General features: G+C 43.6%; 1 protein-coding gene across 1 annotated transcript in view; it reads left to right on the forward strand.

Moving 5' to 3' along the window:
* COL7A1 (collagen type VII alpha 1 chain) overlaps positions 1–25676 on the forward strand; it is a 294025-nt gene that overhangs the window by 73316 nt on the left and 195033 nt on the right. The window contains exons 5-12 of the mRNA XM_073591887.1: positions 1282–1375; positions 4554–4715; positions 8217–8374; positions 9675–9804; positions 10244–10366; positions 14086–14235; positions 15937–16056; positions 19237–19383. Of these exons, the coding sequence (XP_073447988.1) occupies positions 1282–1375; positions 4554–4715; positions 8217–8374; positions 9675–9804; positions 10244–10366; positions 14086–14235; positions 15937–16056; positions 19237–19383 (1084 nt within the window). The remainder of the gene's footprint in view (positions 1–1281; positions 1376–4553; positions 4716–8216; positions 8375–9674; positions 9805–10243; positions 10367–14085; positions 14236–15936; positions 16057–19236; positions 19384–25676) is intronic.

The raw sequence follows: 25676 nt of genomic DNA on the forward strand, positions 1-25676 counted from the left end.
GTAAAGAGTATTGTTTAATGCAAACGCCATAGCTGTAAACCTTTTCTGCCACCCATGAAGTCTGGTCAAGATACTTCCATGTTTACATTCCTATGACCTGGCTTATTTCCAGGACATGACAGTCCTTGGGCCCTCAAATCCATCATCACAGGAGTGAGTGCTCTTCCTGATTCAGAAGCTGCACGTTCCCACCTGGAAAAGCTGCACATTCCCACCAGGATTCTCACACTGCTGTAGCCCCTTTCCATCTCATACTGTGGGCTACAACTTGAACTAAATGGCCACCAAGCCACTTTAGTTGTCCTCAAAGTAGAAGGCTCGGTGGCCATTTTTTTATGGCCCATGTGCTGGAAATAAGCCAGGAAGTAGGAATGTAAACATTGGAAGTATTTTGGCAAGGCATCACAAGGGACACAAAGGGCCTACAGGTACGGTATTTGCATTAAACAATATTTTTACAAAATGGCACAGTGTATAGTAAACTACTGAAGGCCTCTTGTCTGCACAGACCAATTAATGTAAAATGTGAACTTACCCTTTGGTCTTTTTCCAGTCTGATGTGTTCTTATTTCTCTTTGCCTTCACATTGTAGAGTTTCCCTCTCACTTGCTGTCTAGGTGAACCTCATCACTAAGAAAGGACATTTTTTATTTTTGTTTAAAGTATATTTGTAAGATCTAATTTGTATGTTTTTATATTGATATAAAAAGATTATCTCCTGCATCATTTATTATGACAGATAATATGTACATGGGCTGTGTGTATGTTTTGTAATGATTGTAACTGTAAAGCAAAAATCAATAATAAAAAGATATATGATTTAAAAAAGAAATAACTAAAATAAAAATGAAAGGAAATTAAGGAAATCTTCTCAACAGGGACACAGACATGATGAAGGCCTAATGCCCCGTACACACAAGCGGAATTTTCATCGGAAAAATCTTGGATGGTTTTTCCGGCGACACGGTCACACAAAAATTCTCTTAAATTTTCGACCGTCAAGAGCGCGGTGACGTACAACACTACGACGAGCCAAGAAAAACCTCACATCCGACTTTTGCTGGCGGAATTTCTGATCGTGTGTACGGGGCATAAGCCTTCTACACCCTACGAAGCAACAAGATGTTTAGGGTGAAGTTCCACTTTATATGGTGGTCTTGGGCTCCATGTCACTTGATCTTCTTCCCACAATAGTGTCTCTTCTCTGGTGTTATTTTTTGAGTGCTGCAGAGTATTCATCTCTGTTAAATAATCTCTGAAATTATATGTTTGGCTTTCTAGATTGCAGTTTTGATCACTGATGGAAAGTCCCAGGATGATGTAGATCAGCCTTCTCAAAGACTAAAGAGCCAAGATATCAAAATATTTGCTGTTGGTGAGTCCTTTATCTGGTCTTAGTTGATTCTACAGAACTGAGAAGTCTTAAACTGGCCATAGATGGAGTGATTTTCTTTTCTGCAACCAGACTCAGTGTTGCTGGGGGAATCCCTCCCGCGGAGTCATTGTGTTCTCCCAACGGAGGGGGGGGGGGGCAGCTATCCCTGTTGGGAGAACACAGTGATTACTGCTAGCAGCTATAATAGCCCCTAGCAATAAATCGCATGTAAAATACGAGAGGCTGGTTGTACCCAAGTTGATCGATCGATCAACCTGGGTACATTCATCCTGTCCATACATGGTTTGAATTTCAACCCGTCCCTGCTGAACCGTCCAAGATTTGAACCATCTATGGCCAGCTTTAGGCTCAAAGCTGAATTGTTGTCCGGAACTCACACATTGTCTCTCTGGACTTGAGTGCACAAAAAAAGTATCAAATAAAAACCATATATCTTTAATTTAAGGCTATTTCCACCTTTTGCATGATGTTACATATTACACCTATGTCATTCATTCACAGAGATCTGAATAAACTACAAGTCCCATCTTCCACTACGGCACTTGGACTTGTAGTTCTCAATAGAACATGGGTGCGATAATTACCACACTTATTGTCCATTGACACTTTCTGCAGCTTTCCAACTGAAAGTTCATAAGTGAATATGGACAGCTGGAAGAAAAGGTTGCAGGAACTAGAAACCACCAGTGGCATCCCTAGCTTTCATATTTAGGGGGGGCACATGGGGGGACAAAAGTAGGGGGCCAACCATAAATCACAAATTATATATATATATATATATATATATATATAGATGAGGTGTATGGGGGGGGGGGGGAGATAGATCCTGTGGGGGTGTTAGGGTCTCTCGGCAGACTCAGAGCTCAGCACTGTCAGCAGGACAGGACGGGTCCTCTCTCTTCCACCTTCTCCTTCCTTGCACTGCTGCTTCCTCCAGTTGTGGGGGACAGTCAGTGATGTTGCTCCTGGGGTCTCCACTCCACAGTATTCTGTACTGCAGCCACCAGGCACGCCCAGGCCAGCCACGTGACGTGGTGTCCAGGCAGACCAGGCAATATCCGACCGCAGCGATGGGAGTTGTAGCACGCAGGCTCAGGCTGGCTGTGCTGCTCTCCTCTCCTTAGACTGACTCCACTACCCGGGAGCGGGAGCAGGAAGCTTGAGCATGCAGCCGCCACGGACTACAACTCCCATAAACAACAGCGGCGGCTGTCGTGCGACATCACCTGGGCTAGCCCTGCATACTGGCAGTCATAGTGAGTCATTCAAGTGGGTGGACTGCACTCGGATAGCCTCGGCGCCAACCGGCGGCCATTATTCGGGTATTACAGTGACATAACTTGGGGGGGCACATTGGGGGGAAACAGGAAAAATGGGGGGGGGGTCGTGGCCCCATCAGGCCCCACCCTGGTGATGCCAATGGAAACCACTGATCATGGATGCTATGCTTTGAAGGTGCCAATCGAAAAAAAATATTACTTGCACACTTTTTTTTCCAACAAATATATGTGCATTGATTATTTTTTTTCTAAAGGGTGGACTTAACTTAAGTGGAATGTGCACAACTTTAGGAAAGTGAAAAGTGCTGGCTGTTTCCCCACTGGGGATAATTCCCTGACACCCATCACTTAGACCCGAATTGTGGGGAAATCTCCATTAATGGGCACACCACCAGCAATACAATCTGAATTGTGGTTCTAACCCTTCCTTCTTTTCCCCTCACTATATGATCTGACTGACATCCACTATAAAGACAGTAAGTAAAGAAATCTGAGCAGAGACAGGACAAAAAAAATGGCTAAGAATCTAATTCTAATCTTTCCTACCCTGTCAAAAAAAAGTTGAGCTTAAATTTGTGGTCCTTACTTAGTATTGGAAAATTCAGTTAGTGGTTTCGATGGGTACAGTATATGTGTCAAATGTGTATGGTGTACCTTGGAACTTCTCTGCCTTCATAGATACTGTATTTCACTGGTTAGGTTAGTTACCATTTTTTGTCAGTGTTTTTTGTGTTAGCTTTTTTTTAATTTGTATTCATTTGTATTTTATTTGAATACACTGTTAAAAAATCTTTTTTAAACCCAGTCATGCTGTTCGGGCCACTATTGATGACATTTTGTGGACTGATGTGATATGTTGGACCTGAATTGTTTTTACAGTCTGGCTCTGGCTGGTAAAGGTACTGCACAATACTTTATGGGAAACTGACTAGAGGATAGTTAGAACCACTTTGTTTTTTTGTTGGAACATGTAATATTTAGGTGATAGATTTGACCCCTCAACAATTCTTGGTTGAAGAAGGTCAATCAAATTTATTCGGGGCACAATGGCTCTGGTGAGGCTGCTCTCAGCACAAAAAAGGGATCCCATTAAAGGGATTGTAAACCCTCAAGGTTTTACACCTCAAAAGAAAGATCAAAAGAAACATAGTCAGTAAACAAGCCAGAGGTCCATATCAAATGGTAGTGAAGATAGGGTACACAGATGCCAGATACACAAAGGAGCAAGATATCTGCTGCAGAGAGCACAATAATCTGGCAAACAGGAAGTGCAGAGACATGGCTTAAATCAGGAAATTCACAGGAAGAGCAAAGAGTTTGAGTTTCACCAGAAACAAGAGACAAGGCAAGATTTCTGTCCAACATCTCAGGAAGCACAGCAAGAAGAGCCACCATCAAACACCACAGAGGTTTCAGGTTCAGGTCCAGACCCTGACAGGTGAGGGGTTATAACAACTGTTAGGTTTTATTGTTGTCTGTGGTCCTATTAGAGAGATCCATCCTCTCTATTTCTCCTGGTGACCACTGTCAATGGTACTTAAAGTGATGGAAAAATCAGAAACACAATTAGAGAGAAGTCTTCCAGTCTAGACATTGTTCTGGTGACAGCTGTCTGAGAGGGAATTTACTCTTGCTTTGAATATATTTTCATTTCCTGTTGCATCTGCACAACAGGAAGTAAAGGGAAATCTTCCCAGTGGGATGCAGACACATTTCCTGTCACTCACTGTTGTGTCTACAGGACAGGAACATGGATAGAAAAAGGGGACCTCAATTTTAACTATTCTCTATGGTATCCAAATACAAAAACAAAGTTCTAGGCTTATGATGTACTTTATATTCTAGGAAAAGTTATGTTTTGTTCTTCTATTACCCAGGAATCAAGAACGCTGACAGTCGGGAACTGACGAGGGTGGCTTCTACTCCGTCTGATGACTTTTTCTTCTATGTCAATGACTTCAAGATCCTCGCCACTCTACTGCCTCTGGTGTCACGGAAAGTCTGTGTGACCACTGGTGGAACCTACCTGCCTGCAGATGGTAAGTCTTTTCCCTGTTCGAGCTGCCAACTGTCAATGGCTTCCAAAGCATACCCTCCAGTGACCCGAGGGCTGTGGTGGTGTTGGGAGTTGTAGCTCCTCAATAACTACAGGGTTTATACAGGGTTTATTCTGGCATTGTTCCTTTCCCGATAAAAGTGGTTTTCCACTTAAAAAACAAATCCCTGCTTAATGTGTCATCAGGACAGAAATTGATGGTAAATTCACAAATTTATAGTAGGCACTGGAACAGAAGGTAAAGGGAATTCTCCCAATAGGGACACTTGTTCTGATGAGAACTGTTTAAGGCAATCCCCCTCATTTTGCTAAAAGTTTGTGTCACTTTCTGCTGTGTCCTTGGGGAAGGAACTAGTCCATGTTTTATGGATACAAGTGGAAAACCCCTTTAAAACCCCTTTAGCAATTAGACAGACGATAGCTATTAGGGGCTATGAGAGAGGAGGAATAGTTGATAAAATTTCACTATACGCAGATGATGCGTTATTGTTTTTGGGAGACACAGATCAATCCCTAACATATGTTATAAAGTTAATTGAAAATTTTAGTAGATTCTCTGGGTTTGTTATAAATTGGAAAAAATCAGTACTACTCCCAGTTGATGAGTTAACAATGGCTTTACCACAAATAGAGCATAAAATACAGGTTGTTACATCCTTTAAATATTTAGGGATAAGGATCTCATCAAATTTAAAGGAATATATTAATTATAACTTAGCCCCCATATTAGATAAGTTTAACCACTTGACAACTGGGCACTTAAACACCCTTGCTAACCAGACCAATTTTCAGCTTTCGGTGCTCTCACATTTTGAATGACAATTACTCAGTCATGCAACACTGTACCCATATGAAATTTTTGTCCTTTTTTCACACAAATAGAGATTTCTTTTTGGTGGTATTTAATCACCGCTGGGTTTTTTTTTTTTTTTGCGCTATAAATCAAAAAAGACTGAAAATTCGGTAAAAAAAAAAAAAAAAAAACTTTGTTTTTGTTAAAATTTATTGCAGAGTATTGGCGAGTATTGGCAAAGTATTGGCAAGTATTGGCAGAGTATTGCAGGGTATTTCAGAGTATTGCAGGGTATTGCAGAGTATTGGTAGAGTATTGCACAGTATTGCAGAGTATTGTCAGAGTATTGCACAGTATTGCAGAGTATTGTCAGAGTATTGCACATTATTGCAGAGTATTGGCAGAGTATTGCACATTTAATGCAGAGTACTGCAGAGTATTGCACATTATTGCAGAGTATTGCACAATATGGGCACAGAGCAACGCTGTGGAAACTACAGAACCAGCCCACAGCACTGCTAAAAACAATCTCTCCCCCTCTCCCCTCGCACTGTACAGATCGGTACAGAGAGGGGAGGGAGGAACCGGCGTCATGACATGACCTCGGTTTGTTTACAAGTGATCGCTCCGTCATTTGACCGAGCGATCACGTGGTAAACGTTATCGCGATCCGTGATGCGCCGGGTCTTCCGGACCCGGCGGTCACAGATGTTTGCGTGAGCGCGCCCCAAGGGCGCGCGAGAGCAACATTCTGGGAGGACGTCCCACGGACGCCCACCAGAATAAGCCGACCGCGCTGTAGCCGTCTTTCGGCTATGGCCCGATCGGCAAGTGGTTAAGATGAAGGGTAGAGTATGGTCCAAACTAACGTTGTTGGTTGTAGGGCGAGCAAATTTAATAAAAATGGTGTGGGCCCCACAGTTACTCTGTCTTACACAATTCACCTGTCTGTATACCACTAAAATGGTTTGAAAAATAGACTCCCTGTTTCGATTCTTGCTATGGAAGGGGCAAAACGCTAGAATTAAACTTAATACACTACAACTTCTCAAAGATAAGGGTGGCCTTGCTGTTCCAAAAATGTATTTTTTAGCAGCACAACTACAACAGGTTGCAGGATGGGAAGTAATAGACACACCTTATTCAATCAATAATTCTGAGTAGATTTTCACAATACCATCTGATAGCTCAAATAGAATCATGGCTGGTTGATAGGCAATGCCCAACTTTAGGACTTATACATAAGGTCTGGCAGGAAATGAAACGTATTATGCAATATAATAACATATCAGTATACTCCCCCTTGTGGGGTAATAAAAATGATAAGGAACTAGACAAATTAAAAGGATTTGGAGTATGGAGAGAAAAGGGGATAAAATATATCGCACAGCTTTATACCGACAACGTATTAAAAACATTTCAAGATTTACAGAAAACATATATACTGCCTTCTCATACCTTTTTTCAATACCTACAATTGCACCATGAGCTACAGAGTCAGTTTAAAGATAAAAAAAGCTAAGATACAAAATATGTCACTTATGGATACCCTAGCAAAGAAACAGGTTAAGAAGGGCTTGATCTCCACTCTTTATGGTCGCCTAACGGAGCAGACAAGAGAAACAAATAGCTGCTTAGCCAGAAAAGGATGGGAAAAAGATCTTGGAAAAATCACAGATGAAACATGGCAGGGTATATTGGAATCCATACAAATGGTATCAATATCTTCACAGCAATGCTTAACCCAATTATACATAATATATAGAGCTTATAGGACACCAGATAAACTATATCAATGGGGTAAACGGGAAACATCAGAATGTTCGAGATGTTCAAGGGTATCTGCTGACTTAATGCATATGTTTTGGAATTGCCCTAAACTGTTTAGATATTGGCAGACTGTGATAGAAACGATTAACCAGGTGTACCAAACTCAGATACAATTAGATCCAAAAATATGCTTGTTAGGATAGAAAAAGAAGTATATACTCCGTCAACTAGATTAATCATTAATAGGATAATATTTATTGCAAGAAAACGAATAGCAATTAAATGGATATCCTCCAGAAGCATATACTATTTATTGCAAGTAAACTAATAGCAATGAAATGGATATCCTCCAGAAGCCCAACATATGAGGAATGGTGGATACAGGTGAATGATGTATTGTTAAAAGAATGGCAGGTAGATAAGAATAGGGGTTTAACAAATACATTCGGTGAAATGTGGGGACCTTGGCTGTTGTTACCAGGATTTACACCATTTATTTTAGGACTAGATGGAAGCATAGGGCTAAATAGATCATTTACCAGTTCTAGAATAATTAAGGTATGATAATTCAAGAGAAGAAGAAGGAATGGTGAGGGGAGCTTATGGATGGAGGGGGATGAGGGGAGAAGGGAGTAGGGAGAGTGGGGGGAGGGGGGTTGTGGGGGGGTGTTTCCCCCTTTTTTTTAATTATATATTAATGTGCTTGGTGTGTAATATGTTTGTGTTGTATGAATTTTGGAATTTTTTTTTTTTTCATGCTTGTTATGTTTTATAATGTATCTGTGATGAAGAAAAACACTAATAAACAGATTATACAAAAAAAAAATATATATGTTCACAAAATTAGAAAGCAGTTCAATGTGACACGAGTGAGTTCACAGACCCATCAATCTAAGTCTATCCCTTTGTGTTCACACTCAGCTGCTTACACAGGACCTTCCAACCTGGTTTTCTCTGATGAGACAACAGACTCCCTGAGGATACAATGGACGGCGGCCACTGGACCTGTCACTGGTTACAAAATTGTCTATGGTCCTCTGACGGGTCAAGGGCAGCAGATCCCACTGGAGCTGAGAGAGGTATGTGTGCTTTCTGCCTGGGAAAACTATTATGGGCTCCGAGCAATAATCATTTCATGGGTCCTCTTCCATGTACGCTTGTGCTTTATAACACAATTAGTCGTGTGTTAAAGGAGAAGTAGGGCCAAAGCTAAGTGCACTCTTTGACCAGTTTTCAGTTGATAAAGCTCGCTGTTGGCCGACACCACAGAGCCGGTCCAGACTCTGGAGGGATTCTGACTTTAATGTCACGATCACTCTACTGTAGTGCTTTGGCATTCCATTACAATATTTGTGCTGCAGCACATAGTTTTTTAATTAGTCCCCCTGCAAAATCCCACAAATACCTGTGGATCCAGCCAGTGAAATCCACCTAATTGAGCTTCCTGTGATGCGGTGGCAACATTGCTGCCCTGCTCCTGAATTCAGAGCAGAGTTGTCAATCCCATGTAGGCTGTGCCTGCTTGCACTAAAGTGGGAGGAGAAGATTTTGAAAGGGGCGTGGCTATTAGCATTTTTACTTTTAAATTCATCAGCCTATAACATGTCATTCAGCACTTGGCCACACCCAGTCCCACCCACTGCTTTCTGGATTGGCAGCACTGCCTCTGTTGCTGAAACCCTCCCACTGTGAGCTGCAGTGTCTGTGAGGGGAGAGTGCATCAGACACAAATGAAGGAGGATTTGGCTCATTCAAGGGATATAAAGGAAGATTTTTTGTTTAATATATGAGGATGGTGCATCACTAAACTACCTTCAACCACCTTCACTACTGACTCCAATTCTGTAGAAATATTGGGAATTTGACTGTTTGTGGGGTAGTGAAGATTCCCTCTTTAGTTTCCAAATTGACCAGTGGTCTCTGATTTCCAAGGCCACTTCCAGGGCTTTTTTTTTTTTTGTTTTTGGGGGGGGGATTTCCACAACAGACCAACTGAGTCCCTACGTACCAATTTACTAACCCATACTATTTAATTCGTACATCGATGAAGACAAAATTGGTCAAAAAGAAAAAAATCAACCTTGCTCCCTGAAGCCGGTTTGGAGATCACATGACCACCCATTCTCTTTTTGTATCCAAAATGTGAAAAAATGAGAGCTGTCACCCATTTGATCTGTTTAGTCCTTTTGCAAATGAAAGCTGGTTGAAAGTGGTTGAAATTGTAAGAACATGTTTTGTGTATGGCTACAATCTGAAATGCAGACCCTACTATGATGACCCTATTATATCACACCAGTGCCCATAATAATAATAATAATAATAATAATAATAATTTTATATCATATAAGACAATAAAGTGATTGTGATTTCTGTCCACAGATCAGCCTAACAGCAGCACAGACAAATACCGTCCTGCAAGGCCTCAGAGCTGCAACAGAGTATTCAGTTACCGTCACTGCACTATACGCTGACAGTATTGGCCAATCTGTCTCAGGCAGAGGGAGAACATGTAAGACTGTTTAACTTTGGAAAAAAAGAGATTTGCATGTAGTATCCTCAAATGAGGGTAAAGAGAACGTGTCAAAACTGCCTGTTTGAGAAGAAGATATAATCCTGCAAATGCATTGGCCAGTCTTCGAATCTCAGGTTGCCTGTTGGAGTAGAGGTGTCAGAGTGGTGGTGAATTTAGTAAGGGTATTAATTCTGGGCAGTCAGCAACCTAGCCTATATTTGTGAAACTTGGCCAACACCCTATGTGGGCCACTGGCCCTAGGTGGGCCATCTGCCCATGTATGTCCAGCTCTAGAGACTACTAACTGGCAAAGTGATGCAACATTTTGGCACTACAAAGTCTACTCCAGAGATTTTAAATGACAGTTACCACCTATGTCTATTAAGCCTTTATATGCAGAGTTTCAAATTTTGCACCTACATTTCTTGTTTTGCAGCAAGCGCCGCTGGGATATCAAACTTCCGTGTGGCAGAAGCCGGCCCATCCTTCCTCAGGATAGCATGGTCCATTTCTGGAGCAGAGCCGCCAACTGGATACCGGCTGACCTATTCTACTAGAGGTGAGTATGTGGTCCCTTCCATTGAGTTACAGAAAGTGTTGTCACTGGCAGGATCTCCAGGTGAGAAACTTTGCAACAGATTCCCCAAAATGCTAAACATAGATTTTTTGGGTTTACACACACTTTATCCCTTGTTCTCCCTCCTACTGCTTAACATAACCCTTAAAGTGGTTGTAAATCATTACATACTGTATTGTATACTCAGTGAAGTGACTAGCTTTGGGTGATACACAGAGATTAATCTAATTCTCCTACATAAGTTGTACCTGTTTATCTGCAGCCCTCTCTTCTCTACATCTATTCAAACTTCAGAATTTACACGGCCTTTCTGAGCTTCCAGGGGCACATACTGCATCCAGAGTGAATAGGGACATACCCCCCATCTATACAATCCCATAGGAAAACGTGTGCAGATAAAGCTGTCAATCACAGGCTGTGTGCTAGAGGCCCCCTGCGCCCCCCCCATCCCTCTCAAATCCCTTGAAGTTGGCACAACCTGGCAGACAGAAATCACACTCAGTGCTTTGAGTTGAGGCAAACATACACTATACAAGAATATGCTTTGCTCATTTTAACATGTCGGGGTTTACATCCACTTTACAACTTGTTATTAACATATAACGCTCACCCTCTGACACTTAACCCCTAAAATGAGTTGTTAACATTTAACTCCCTCCCCCAACCTGAAGCATAACCCCTAAACTTTAACCGTGATGCCGCGTACACACGAGCAGACTTTACGGCAGACTTTGTCCGGCGGACTTTACGACGGACTTTCCGAACTTGCCTCTCACATGATCAACCAAAGTCCGACGGATTCGTAAGTGATGACGAACGACCCGACTAAAACAAGGAAGTTCATAGCCAGCAGCCAATAGCTGCCCTAGCGTCGTTTTTTGTCCGTCGGACTAGCATACAGACGAGCTGACTTTTCGACCGGACTTGAGTCTGTCGAAAAGATTTGAAACATGTTTCATTTCTAGGTCCGTTGAACTTTTGGGGAAAAAAAGTCCGCTGGAGCCCACACACGATAGAATTGTCCGATGGACTCCGGTCCGCCGAACCAAGTATGCCATAAAGTCCGGTCGTGTGTACGCAGCATAACATTAACTCAAACACTGACCTTAACACCAAACTATTCTAACTCCTAAAGCAGCCTTTCTTAACTATTTTAAAGTGGTCAGACACTATAGCTGGCTACTGTGTGCTTCACCTATAGCAGCCCCCTTTCCCATAAAGCAAGCAGGCCTACTGGTACTCGGTTGCCCCAGGACTTATACACAATGCTATAGTGCCTGGCCACCATGCCAGGGCAGATGCGAACTGAGCAAAGCAAATAGATACTTGCAGTTAGCAGACAGATATTGTGGTTCTATGACAGTCCAGGTAAAAGGCATGCTGAGTTCAGGGAATAGTCCAAAAATCCGGTCCAAGGTCATACACAGGGAAATCCAAAAATAGCAGAACAGGGCAGACAAACAGGGAGCTTGATCAGGAACAACACACGTATCACTTGTCTATCACAAGCACCCAAATGAGGTTTGAGCTGGCTTATAACAGGCTTGGTTTCCACCCAGAGACTGATCACATTAATTAGCCTGCAGGTGGACAGACAGACAAGGAGATTGCCATAACCAAAACCCGGATGCTGGAATAAGGAACAGGAGCACTAAGTGATCCTGATAGGAACCCTTGCAATAACCTTCTGGTCTCACTAAACCCCTGCTGATAGTTACTACAGCTCACAGTAGGTTTGTGTTTCAGGTCAGTGGAAAGAATGCTCCTAATGCCGCGTACACATGACCGGTTTTGCCGTCAGAATAAACTCCGAAGGCTTCTCCGACGGAACTCCGACGGAATTCTATTCAATGAAACATTGCCTACACAAGGTCAAACCAAAGTCCGACCAAAGTCCAACCGCCCAGAACGCGGTGACGTACAGCACGTACGACGGGACTAGAAAAAGGAAGTTCAATAGCCAGTAGCTAATAGCTTCCGTCTTGTACTTGCTTCAGAGCATGCAACGTTTTTGGTCCGTCGGAACAGCATACAGACGAACCATCGGAAATACTTAGAACATGTTCTATTTCTAGGTCCGTCAGAGTTTTCGAAAAAGAAAAGTCCGATGAGGCGCACACACGATCGGAATAGACGATGAAAAGCTTCCGTCTGAATTTTTCTGTCGGACATTCTGCTCGCTTTACACTTGTGGTCACTGGGAAGACACCCTCCCCCCCCATTTTCTTCCTTAAAACTATCTTAAAAGATAAATGCTATCAGTAGTTGTTTATCTGAGGGGCAGACATTTCTTATTGCTCATAGCTCTATTAGCAACCTCTAGAGCACAGTTTCTCAACCAGGGTTTCATAGAACCCTAGGGTTCCTCCAGAGGTTGCAGAGGTTCCTTTAGCAGTGAGCAATTTCTGTTTCTCAGATACTGTAAGTTTCCTTTTTAGCTATCTCTAAGCTGTTTATTCTTCCCATAAGTGTAAGGAGCATCCTTCCCACTGACCATCACACTAATGTATCATTAATTGTAGATATAGTCATTTTTAGCAGGGGGTTCCCTGAGACCAGAAAGTTATTTCAAGGGTTCCTCTGTGTTGAAAAGTTTGAGAAAGGCTGCTCAAAAGGAACCCTGGTGGACAAAAGCTGCCCCAAAGTAATTCATAAAGCCTGTAGCAGAATACTTGCCTTGTCCTTCCCCAGGAACAGTCATTATGAAAGAGCTTTAAAAGTTTTAACTGGTCTAAACCAGGGGTCTCCACGCTTTCTAACCATGGGCCAGTTTACTGTCCTTCAGACTTTAGGGGGGCCGGACTGTGGCCTGTGGGAGTAGAAAATGACCCAGCATCAGTGGGGGTAACAATGCCCCATCATTGATACCAGCAGGAAAAATAGTGCCCCATTGTTGGTATTAGTTGGAGGAATAATGCTCTATTGTTGCTGTCAGTAAGAGGAATTATCCTCCATCATTGGTGTCGGAGTGAGAAATAGTGCACCAATGGCAGGATAAAGGAAAGCAAAAGGCTGTATCCGACCCGCAGACCACAGTTTGGAGACCACTGGTCTGGACCAACTTCATCCAATCAGAACCTTAGGCCTACTGTATCACACACTTGTATGACATGTTAACAGCACTTTATAATATTCCAGATAAGACCAGATAAAAGGATCTTATATGAAATTAAATTTGTATATACCTCCCTACATATGTACTTTCAAACTGAACATCTACATTGCGTCTCTATTCCTGCCAATTCCTCCCATGGCTATTTGATAAGATATGTTGGAACGCATCTAACCATACAGTGCAATTTGCTCAGCAAGACAGTGACATATAGTGTTTAGAAGACCTAGCTGGTGTTAGGATAATGTTCTGAAGGTATCTAGGTGTTTGGATTCTAAAAATAAAAAAGATTAGCACACCTGGAAGGATGCCAGCATCAGTCTGGGACACACCTGTACATGTCTACGCCTGATCCTTACATGTCTGCAGCCATAATGTATCCTTCTCTGTACCACACCCTGCCGTGGCAATGTATCTCCAACAAATAAAGAATATTCAGCCCTGAGGCTAGCAAAGATACAAGCTTGTGACTCACCAGCAAACACTGCTAGCAGAGATCATTTTCATTGCTCGCTGTGATGCTCAGCTGTATGATGATTGATGGGTGATGCATGACTTCCCACTCTAACTGTGTGTCTTTGGTGTGCAGGGGATGGCAGGGCGGCAGAGAAGACTTTGAGTGGAAGTGCACTATCAGATACTCTTAGTGACCTGAGACCTGACACCGAATACATCCTGGTGCTTTATCCGCAATTCCAGAGGCAAACTGGTACATCTGCCACAATAAGTGGACGCACACGTAAGTATCTTACACTAGTTGGTTGAGAAAAGGACTCCAGTACATGAGATTCAACCTCTTATGAAACCAGCATTTCAGTGACAAGGTCTGGTGGTACCCAACTAGAAGAAAATGCCAAAATGTGCTTTTCCAAGGAGGCTAAGATGGATAAAAATTGCATGTCCATGTCAACACAGAAATGACAGCTCTATGAATGGGAAACCCAAAAAGTATGGGTGGAGGTGTTGTGACATGGCTATATTATTGCGATTAAGTCATAATAAGCATTGGAAAAAAGAACCAGAATTCCAATAACATACAAAAATAACCAAAATCCATTCTTCCATCTGGGAACTAAGGTATTGTATAGCACATCCAAAGTGAAATTTTATTCCATGACAAATTTGCAAGGGGTTAAGGGTGAAAATTGGTGGGAGACAATGTAAAGGAACACCTACCGGATGGAAGGGATCAGGTCTCAGGGATGGAGTGAAAACTCGTCTTCAGTCAAAGACAGAATGGCTTCAGGTGAGCTTGTCCCAACTGCCCTCTTTTTACTTATTACATTTGAATAATGCTATCAGTAATAACAACATTGTGTGGGTTGATAGGGACCCCATCTGAGGTATAGTGTCCCTTTTTGGTGGTCTGGTTGGAATGACCTACTGTAGATTAACTGGAATGTATCTGCAGTTACTTTGTGTAACTGTCCCAAGACACTGTGCCTGGGAGTCTAGCCAAAAGAAATTAGTTGGTTATCACAGAAATTGGGTTCAAAATTTGGTGCCATCAAAAACCTTTATTTATCTTTCTAATTTCTTGTGTAAACTTTTGATCTTTAATAAAAGGCTTCTATGGCCATAAAATTCCACATGTATGATAGGAGAACAAAAATGTTGGGTGGGATTGTTGGTATAATGATGGTTGAATTTTGGCTCAGTTTGAATTACCCAAGTCATGGTCCAGCAGAAGGTTAATCCCCTGGGCACCTGTGGTCAATTTTGACTCACTGGGGAAAAAAAGTCTCTACTGGTCCCACAAAAATAGTCTGACTATCTATCTGGATCAAAATATAATGCTATCCTTTAGATCAGGGGTCTATAAACCTTCTAAATAAGGGACCATTTTATTGTCCTTCAGATTTTAGGTTGGACTGTGGCCAGCAGGAGTGGAAATTCTCCCTTTATCAGTGGGAGTAAATACAGCCACATTTGGTATTAGGAGTGCCCCATCGTTGTTATCATTAGGAGGAACAGTGCCCCATTGTAAGTGTCAGTGGAAGAAATAATGTCCTATTGTTGGTGTCCCAAGGGCCAGGTAAAGGCCAGGTAAAGGCAACCAAAGGGCCGCATCCGGCCCCCGGGCCACAGTTTGAAGACCACTGCCCTAGATATTATAAATGCATCATTTCTTTGAGAGAAAATCACCCAGTTATTTATTTATTTATTTTTTTAAATATTGATTTTGCCGTTACTCCTCATGTAGTTGTGCAGCTTAACTGCTGTTAAGCCCATAGCACAGTTGTGATCCTTTCACTGTTGTAGATAAGGGCCCATTCACACTCTTGTGTTGCGGTAATATGCAGTGAAACGTGTATTGGATTTCAACTATATTCGAGCTGTATGGTAGGAGTTCAGTTTTGAAGATAGCTATTTGTTGATTTTTATTGAATTGACGTAAAAAAAAATAAAAAAAAACCTTTTTGCTTCTTTGTATCCACAGGGCGTGTAGATGGGGTGACAGATCTCAATATACAGGATGTGACATCCCAAAGCATGAGGCTCACATGGAGAAGGATCAGAGGTGCCACCGGCTACCGTATCTCGTGGGTATCTGAATCAGGTAATTTATTTCTATGATACACAAAAAGTACATATTTTTTACCTGCACCTCATTCCTCAGTGGTTGTTCCCCATGTACCTTGGATGGGCTTTACTCTCTTTTTGGCTTTAGTGCCACTGCACCGAAAACGGTTGTGATGACCATCCCTACCCACCACAGCCATGAAAAGCCCATTCTTCTAAAATATTGGTTCAGGTTACAAAATAATGTCTACACTTTAAAGCAATCCTTTGATAGGGGGGTCTCCTCTGATCATTCAGATGTTTTAATTAAAGTGGTTTGTTTGGTTCTCAGCCTCACCACAAGCTAATAACGGGCAAGAATGTGCATGGCGCCTTTGATAGCAGCAATGTAAAGACTTGCACCACATCGGTGCCAACTGTTGTTTGCTTGGGTTATTGGGCCAAGGCACAAGGGAGTTACCTAGTTGGACGGAATTTCTGGAAGACATTCAAACTGAGATTTTTTAAGGTAGCTAATAATGCAATAGGAGTTCAACATGAAAGAACACAAGTGCCCGTCCTCACACAACCTTGTGATGTATCACAATAGTCCATATGTTCATGCTCGGTATGATATGAAGATATTCTGGAAAGTACTTTTTTTTCGCAGGCAACATTGTTATAAAAATTATTTTACAACCCTTGTTGAAGTGTGCAATGCTAACATCATATTATAGAGAACATTCTGTTGTGGTTTATCTGGGTTGTCCTTTTTTTGAACTGTTTTTTTGGCAGAATGAAATGTAGCAAATTATGAATAGATTATCCCAATATTCACAGAGAGGCGTAGTATTTCACACTCTCTCACTTTCTCTCACTCTCATTCTAACCATCTATCTTCCCTCTCTAACCCCTCTTTCTCTTATCCCTTTCTTTTCCTCCTCTCTTTCTCCCTTCTCTCTCTCTCTCCCCTCCCCCTTCCAGTCTCTCTTATCCTTTCTCTCTCCCCCCTCTCCTGTCTCTCTCTCTATCCCCTCCCCCCTCACTCTTCCCCATCCCTCTCTCTCCCCCTCCCCCTTCTGTTCTTTTGCCCCTTTTCTCCCCCCATTTCTCTCTCTCTCTCTCCCCCTGTCCTGTCTCTCTCTCCCCTCCCCCATCTCTTTATCTCCCACCTTCTCTCTCCACTCTCCCCTTCCACTCTCTCTTGCCCTTTTTCTCTCCCCCATATCTCTCTCTCTTCACCCTCTACTGCCTCTCTCTCCCCACCCCCATCTCTCTTTCTCCTCCATTTCTCTCTCCCCATCTCTCTCTCCCTCTCCTCGTCTCTCTCCCCCCTCCATGTCTCTCCCCCCCGTCTCTCACTCTCCTCCCTCCTTGTCTCTCTCCTTGTCTCTCTCTCCCCCCTCCTTGTCTCTCTCTCCCCCTCCCCGTCTCTCTCTCCCCCTCCCCCTGTCTCTTTCTCTCCCCCTCCTCGTCTCTCTCCCCCCTGTCTATCTCTCTCCCCCCTCCCCATGTTTCTCCCCCCGTCTCTCTCTCTCTCCCCCCTCCCCATCTCTCTCTCTCCCCCTCCCCATGTCTCTCCCCCTGTCTCTCTCTCTCCCACCTCCTTGTCTCTCTCTCCCCACCTCTCTCTCCCCCCTCCTCGTCTATCTCTCTTCCCCTCCTCGTCTCTCTCCCTGTCTCTCTCTCTCCCCTGTCTCTCTCTCTCCCCATGTCTGTCCCCCTTGTCTCTCTTCCCCCTCCTCATCTCTCTCCCCCTGTCTATCTCTCCCCCCATGTTTCTCCCCCCGTCTCTCTCCCCCCTCTCCATCTCTCTCTCCCCCCTCCCCATGTTTCTCCCCCTGTCTCTCTCTCTCCCCCCCTCCTCGTCTCTCTCCCCTCTCCCCATGTTTCTCCCCCCGTCTCTCTCTCTCTCCCCCCTCCCCATCTCTCTCTCTCCCCCTCCCCATGTCTCTCCCCCTGTCTCTCTCTCTCTCCCACCTCCTTGTTTCTCTCTCCCCACCTCTCTCTCCCCCTCCTCGTCTCTCTCTCTTCCCCCTCCTCATCTCTCTCCCCCTGTCTATCTCTCCCCCCCATGTTTCTCCCCCCGTCTCTCTCCCCCCTCTCCATCTCTCTCTCCCCCCTCCCCATGTCTCTCCCCCTGTCTCTCTCTCTCCCCCCCTCCTCGTCTCTCTCCCCTCTCCCCATGTCTGTCCCCCTGTCTCTCTCTCTCTCCCCCCTCCTCATCTCTCTCCCCCCTGTCTCTCTCTCCCCCCTCCTCGTCTCTCTCTCCCCCTCCTTGTCTCTCTCTCCCCCTCCTTGTCTCTCTCTCTCTCTCTCTCCCCTCCTCGCCTCTCTCTACCCCCTCTCAATGTCTCTCCCCGTATCACCCTCCCCCTTCTTTCCACTCTCCCCCATTTCTCTCTCCCTCTCCCCCCCTCTCCCCTCCTCCCTATCTCAGTGTCTCTTTTTTCCCCTTTTTCCACCCCCCCTTCTTTTTGTCTCCGCTCTTCTCTCTCTCTTTATCTTTCTTCTCTCACGATTTAGTCCCTACTTTTCCCCTTTTTCTAACTCCCCCTCCTCTCTCCTTGTAGCTCCTACCTCCCACCTCCATTTCCCCTATCTCTCTTCTGTCTTTCCCCCATCCGCTATCTCCATCCTAAATTATGTAGCTTCCTGTCTTTCTCTCTCTACCTCACTCTCTCACTTTGTTTCTCCTTGCCCCCCCCCAATATCTCTCTCTCTCCTCACTTCCTCTTCAAGTCTCAGGGTCTCCCCAATGAAGAATTGGCAGTGTTTCCCGTATTCAATTCTAGACTAACAAAAGTAAAAAAAATTATAAAGTGAATATCAATTTGCGCAATCTCGTGAAATAAAGTAGTGTATAAACTTATATAGCGCCGACATCTTACACAGTGCTTTATATATACTGTATATTGTACATTGACATCAGTCCCTGCCCTCAAGGAGCTTACAATCTAAGGTCCCCAACTCACATTCATACATACACATATTAGGGCCAATTTAGACAGGATCCAATTAACTTACCACCATGTCTTTGGAGTGTGGGAGGAAACCTGATTACCCAGAGGAATGCCACGCAGGCACAGGGAGAACATGCAAACTCCAGGAAGGTAGTGTCGTGGTTGGGCTTTGAACCAGTTTGTATAGGTTTGTCTTCATGTTACATAGCATTGGTAAATGTAAATGAGATTGTACAAAGATTAGACAATCAGCTTGTATTGTGTATGATTTTCAGGGGAAGACACGAAAGACTTTGATGTCGGTCCATCTATAGAATCCTACTTCATCCAGAACCTCCAGTCCAGCACCGAGTACACTGTGTCCGTCACTCCACTTTTTGGGGCCACAGAGGGGCCAGCAACATCTAAGAGGGTGAAAACAGGTAGCATTCAAATGCACCAACAAATAATAACTAGGATATTTATTTCTTAAATGATCACTGTTATATATCCTTTGCAGTTCCCCATTATCCAAACTCTGAATTCATGGAACCTGAGGCACCCTGAGCCAGAGCAGGGGGTGAACCTTGGAACATTAAGAGAGATCTCCCTTGGAAAGCCAATGATATATATTGAATTAAAAAAATATGTTTTAAAAAAAGTAAGGTGGGAGTGTCATTTTATTAAATGTTCATTTACATCTTGACCCTCCTACATTTAGAAGCCAATTTAAGATTACACTGTAATTACTGTAGCAACACCTGCTGGTGAAATCTGGCATTACACTTCTGCAGGTTGCCATATTTGAATGCAGATTTGAAAGTTATTATACTGACATTGGGTTTATTTATATAACTAATATTTAAATATTCTCCCATATACAGCATATATACTTTTATTTGGAAACAATTTAATCACAATTTTTAAAATTTTTGCCCTCTGAACTTCTGCTAATGCAGTCACAAATCCAAGAGTTTCTTCCCAGATTCAACCTTATAGAACAGCTGAGGATTGTATATATAAAAGAAAAAACCGTGCTAAAAAGCAAACAATTGTAAACACTAAACTGCAGCTGCAACAAAAAAACACTAATACCAGTGTGATAAAACTAGGAAGGATAAACTAAGTGCACTTACAATCAAGTGGTCAAAAATATAAGTTAATATATTAGCTATAAATAATTGATGAATATACACATACATGTATGTGCCATGATTAATAGGTTTTAAATCCCTCAACAGTTTTTTTCTATTTTTTGAGGACCCTGTTGATGAGATCTCTGTGCTAAGTTCTTGGATCTGCACATCTGCTCTGTCCATTATGAAGAGCTTCCACCATCCCTGTGCTGAGATCTCTGGTCTGCATACCTGCTTTTCTCATTATGAGGGGCTCCCACTATACCTGTACTGAGTTCCCAGGTTTGCACACCTGCTGTGCCCATTATGAGGGGTTCCCACCATTCCTGTGTTGAGTTCCTTTGTCTGCACACCTGCTCTTCCCATTATGAGGGGCTCCCACTATACCTGTGCTGACTCCCTGTGTCTGAACACCTGCTGTGCCCATTATGAGGGGTTCCCACCATACCCGTACTGAGTTCCCGGGTTTGCACACCTGCTGTGCCCATTATGAGGGGTTCCTACCATTGCTGTGCTGAGTTCCTTTATCTGCACACCTGCTCTTCCCATTATGAGAGGCTCCCACTATCCCTGTGCTTACTCCTGGGTCTGAACACCCGCTGTGTCCATTATGAGGAGCTCCCATCCTCCTTGTGCTGAGCTCCCAGATCTGCACACCTGTTGTGCCCATTGTAAAGGGTTCCTACTATCCCTGTGCCGAGTTCCCAGGTGTGCATACCTGTTCTTCCCATTATGAAGAGTTCCTACTATCCCTGTGCTGAGTTCCTTTGTCTACACACCTGCTCTTCCCATTATGAGGTGCTCCCACTATCCCTGTGCTGACTCCCTGGGTCTGCACACCTGCTCTTCCCATTATGAGGGTCTTCCATCTTTCTTGTGCCGCGTTCCCAGATCTGCACACCTGTTGTGCCCATTATGAAGGGTTCCTACCATCCCTGTGTTGAATTCCCAGATCTGCATACTTGCTCTGCCCATTATGAGGTGTTCCCACCATTCCTGTGTTGAGTTCCTGGGTCTGCACACCTGCTCTGCCCATTTTGGTTGGTGCTCATCATCCCTGTGGTAAGTACCCTACCATCCCTGATCTGAGTTACCAGGTATGCACACCTGCTCCCACCATCCATGCTGGATTTTTTAAAATTTATTTTCTATTATGGAGATTATAACAGAAGTAGCAGGAGAACACAAAGGGTGGGAGGGAAGGGAACACCCAAGTCTCCCAGGTGGGCAGGAACAGCAGGGATTAACAAACCACAAACGTGAATGTGATTTATTTTTTGATTCAAGATTCCTTTCCAAAATATATGACCTCTCTATGACCGTTTCCATTGTTAGTCCCTCTTTAAAGCTTACTAATGTTAACGCTTGGTCAGCTACAGGCTGGAAATTTAATGAAGAGGAACAAATCTTTTCTTTACATCTATTATCATCTCGGCTGCATTTCTTGCAGAGGAGAGGCCAGATTTAGGATCAGTAAATATAATTAGGTAACTAGAACTTTTGCTAGGCTAGAGGGCCAGTGGTAAGGATGAAATGTGAAAAGTATAGTAGGAGTAAAGAATGCAACAAGAAATGTAAGGGTGCAATAAGGGCGGCTAAGATAGAACATGAAAGACACATAGCGGAAGAGAGCAAAGAAAATCCCAAGAAATTCTTTAAGTATGTAAACAGTAAAAAAGGGAGGACAGACCATATTGGCCCCATAAAGAATGAGGAAGGACATCTGGTTACAAAGCATGGGGAGATGGCAAAGGTATTGAATTTATTCTTCTCCTCAGTCTTCACGAGGGAATCGGGGGGGCTTCAGTAACCAAAACTGCAGTGTTTATCCTCATGACACATCCATGGTTAACTGAGGACAGAATTAAAACTAGACTTGAGAAACGTAACATTAATAAATCACCGGGACCAGACGGCTTGCACCCGAGGGTACTTAGGGAACTCAGTCAAGTAATTGCCAGACCATTGTTCCTAATTTTTACTGATAGTCTACTGACTGGAATGGTACCAGCTGATTGGAGAAAAGCCAATGTAGCACCAATATTTAAAAAAAATACATCCCTGGGAATTACAGACCAGTTAGCCTAACATCAAATATGTAAACTCTTGGAGGGGATGATAAGGGACTATATACAAGATTTTAATAATGAGAACGGTATCATTGGAAGTAATCAGCATGGATTCATGAAGAATTGTTCTTGCCAAACCAATCTACTAACCTTCTATGAGGAGGTGAGTTGCCAGCTAGATAAAGTAAGGCCCGTAGACATGGTGTATCTGCATTTTGCAAAAGCATTTGACACAGTTCCCCATAAACATTTACTGTACAAATTAAGGTCTGTTGGCATGGACCATAGGGTGAGTACATGGATTGAAAACTGGCTACAAGGGCGAGTTCAGAGGGTCGTGATAAATGGGGAGTACTCGAAATGGTCAGGGGTGGGTAGTGGGGTCCCCCAGGGTTCTGTGCTGGGTCCAATCATATTTAGTTTGTTCATAAACGACCTGGAGGATGGGGTAAACAGTTCAATCTCTGTATTTGCGGACAATACTAAGCTAAGCAGGGCAATAACTTCTCTGCAGGATGTGGAAACCTTGCAAAAAGCTCTGAACAAATTAAACTACATGGCAAATGAGGTTCAATGTAGAAAAATGTAAAATAATACATTTGGAGGGCAAAAATATGAATGCAATCTATACACTGGGGGGAGAACCTCTGGGGGAAGCAATGCCAAGCTGCTGCCAACAAAGCAAACAGAATATTGGCATTAAAAAGGGGATCAACTCCAGAGATAAAACGATAATTCTCCCGCTCTACAGGACTCTGGACCGGCCGCACCTAGAGTATGCTGTCCAGTTCTGGGCACCAGTCCTCAGGAAGGATGTACTGGAATTGGAGCGAGTACAAAGAAGGGCAAAAAAGCTAATAAAGGGTCTGGAGGATATTAGTTATGATGAAAGGTTGCGAGCCCTGAACTTATTCTCTCTGGAGAAGAGACGCTTGAGAGGGGATATGATTTCAATATACAAATACCGTACTGGTGACCCCACAATAGGGATAAAACTTTTTCGCAGAAGGGAGTTTAACAAGACTTGTGGCCACTCATTAAAATTAGAAGAAAAGAGGTTTAACCTTAAACTACGTAGAGGATTCATAACTGTAAGAGCGGCAAGGATGTGGAATTCCCTTCCACAGGCGGTGGTCTCAGCGGGGGCATTGATAGTTTCAAGAAACTATTAGATAAGCACCTAAACGACCGCAACATACAGGGATATACAATGTAATACTGACATATAATCACACACATCGGTTGGACTTGATGGACTTGTGTCTTTTTTCAACCTCACCTATGTAACTATGGTAACATTACACAACTGAGTTTTTAAAACACAACTGAAGAATCTTTAAAGGGAAACTTTGAGGATAGAAATATGGGAACTTTTACGGCTGACTTATTTTTTTAAGGTGTTGGCTCCAGAGCTGTCATCTAGACCTTGGCTTCACCATCTTGTTATAAAAAAAAGTATGCAGGCCGACATGTTATTGTTAAAGGCAACTTCAGTATACCGATAAGCCCCCCACCTGCAAAGAGGCCCTTATCCTCATTAACATGGGCAAGGCACCCCCTCATGTTGAGGTCATGTGATCTGGTCTGGTTTAGAAGGGGGGGGCACACACTCATCCATCCAACTAATTCAAAGAATATAACTGTTGGGGTATGTTCCTGACATTTGTTGGACCTGAAGAAGGGGATTGGATAAACTATGAAATGTGTTCAACATTATAATTACTATGACTTCTCTGCTTTTTGGCTTACAGCTATCCTTCTTATCAGTTGTCAGGAGGAAGAGCGCTAATGCCTTTGGACCGGGGGTGGGGTTAAATTGGGGCAGAGGGATGGGGTTAGGTTGGGGCGCTGGTTAGTATTTTCCTGATGTCATTAGGTGGGAACAGTGGGAGGGACCTTTCCTCCCAGTTTAAATCTGCCCTGGTTTAGCAGGCTTGTTCCCAATTGACGGAAGGGCTCTCCCTAAGTTCTAATGCCTTTCTGATTTGAATGGGGCTGCATTTGTCTGGCCTGGGGCTGGGAGGCACAAGAAGCTGGCCTGGGGCTGGGAGGCACAAGAAGCAGGAAGTGATGTGCTACCTGGGGTGGCATCCCAGGGTGTTCCGGGAGAACACCTTTGGGTTGCACCACACCATTGGTGTTTTCACCTGCACTAGGTCATGTCATCTCATGCTTTTTCTTTTCTTGCACTGTGCCTTTGGGCAGGCCTTTTGGCTAGGTAGGGAAATTTTTATATTAGCAGTAGGGATGAGCCGAACACCCCCCTGTTCGGTTCGCACCAGAACATGCGAACAGGAAAAAAGTTTGTTCGAACACGCGAACACCGTTAAAGTCTATGGGACACGAATATGAATAATCAAAAGTGCTAATTTTAAAGGCTAATATGCAAGTTATTGTCATAAAAAGTGTTTGGGGACCCGGGTCCTGCCCCAGGGGACATGGATCAATGCAAAAAAAAGTTTTAAAAACGGCCGTTTTTTCAGGAGCAGTGATTTTAACAATGCTTAAAGTCAAACAATAAAAGTGTAATATCCCTTTAAATTTCGTACCTGGGGGGTGTCTATAGTATGCCTGTAAAGGGGCGCATGTTTCCCGTGTTTAGAACAGTCTGACAGCAAAATGACATTTTGAAGGAAAAAACTAATTTAAAACTACCCGCGGCTATTGCATTGCCGACAATACACATAGAAGTTCATTGATAAAAATGGCATGGGAATTCCCCAAAGGGGAACCCCGAACCAAAATTAAAAAAAAAAAATGACGTGGGAGTCCCCCTAAATTCCATACCAGGCCCTTCAGGTCTGGTATGGATATTAAGGGGAACCCCGGCCAAAAAAAAAAAATGACGTGGGGTTCCCCCTAAATTCCATACCAGACCCTTCAGGTCTGGTATGGATTTTAAGGGGAACCCCGCGCCAAAAAAAAAAAAAAAAAAAAAAACGGCGTGGGGTCCCCCCAAAAATCCATACCAGACCCTTATCCGAGCACGCAACCTGGCAGGCCGCAGGAAAAGAGGGGGGGACGAGAGTGCGGCCCCCCCCCTCCTGAACCGTACCAGGCCACATGCCCTCAACATTGGGAGGGTGCTTTGGGGTAGCCCCCCAAAACACCTTGTCCCCATGTTGATGAGGACAAGGGCCTCATCCCCACAACCCTGGCAGGAGGTTGTGGGGGTCTGCGGGTGGGGGGCTTATCGGAATCTGGAAGCCCCCTTTAACAAGGGGACCCCCAGATCCCGGCCCCCCCCTGTGTGAAATGGTAAGGGGGTACTTACCCCTACCATTTCACTAAAAAACTGTCAAAAATGTTAAAAATGACAAGAGACAGTTTTTGACAATTCCTTTATTTAAATGTTTCTTCTTTCTTCTATCTTCCTTCATCTTCCTTCATCTTCTGGTTCTTCTGGCTCTTCTGGTTCTTCCTCCGGCGTTCTCGTCCAGCATCTCCTCCGCGGCGTCTTCTATCTTCTTCTCCTCGGCCGCTCCGCACCCATGGCATGGGGGGGAGGCTCCCGCTCTTCTCTTCTTCTTT

The sequence above is a fragment of the Aquarana catesbeiana genome, linkage group LG07 (assembly GCF_042186555.1).
Source record: "Aquarana catesbeiana isolate 2022-GZ linkage group LG07, ASM4218655v1, whole genome shotgun sequence".
NCBI classification, from domain to species: Eukaryota; Metazoa; Chordata; class Amphibia; order Anura; family Ranidae; genus Aquarana; species Aquarana catesbeiana.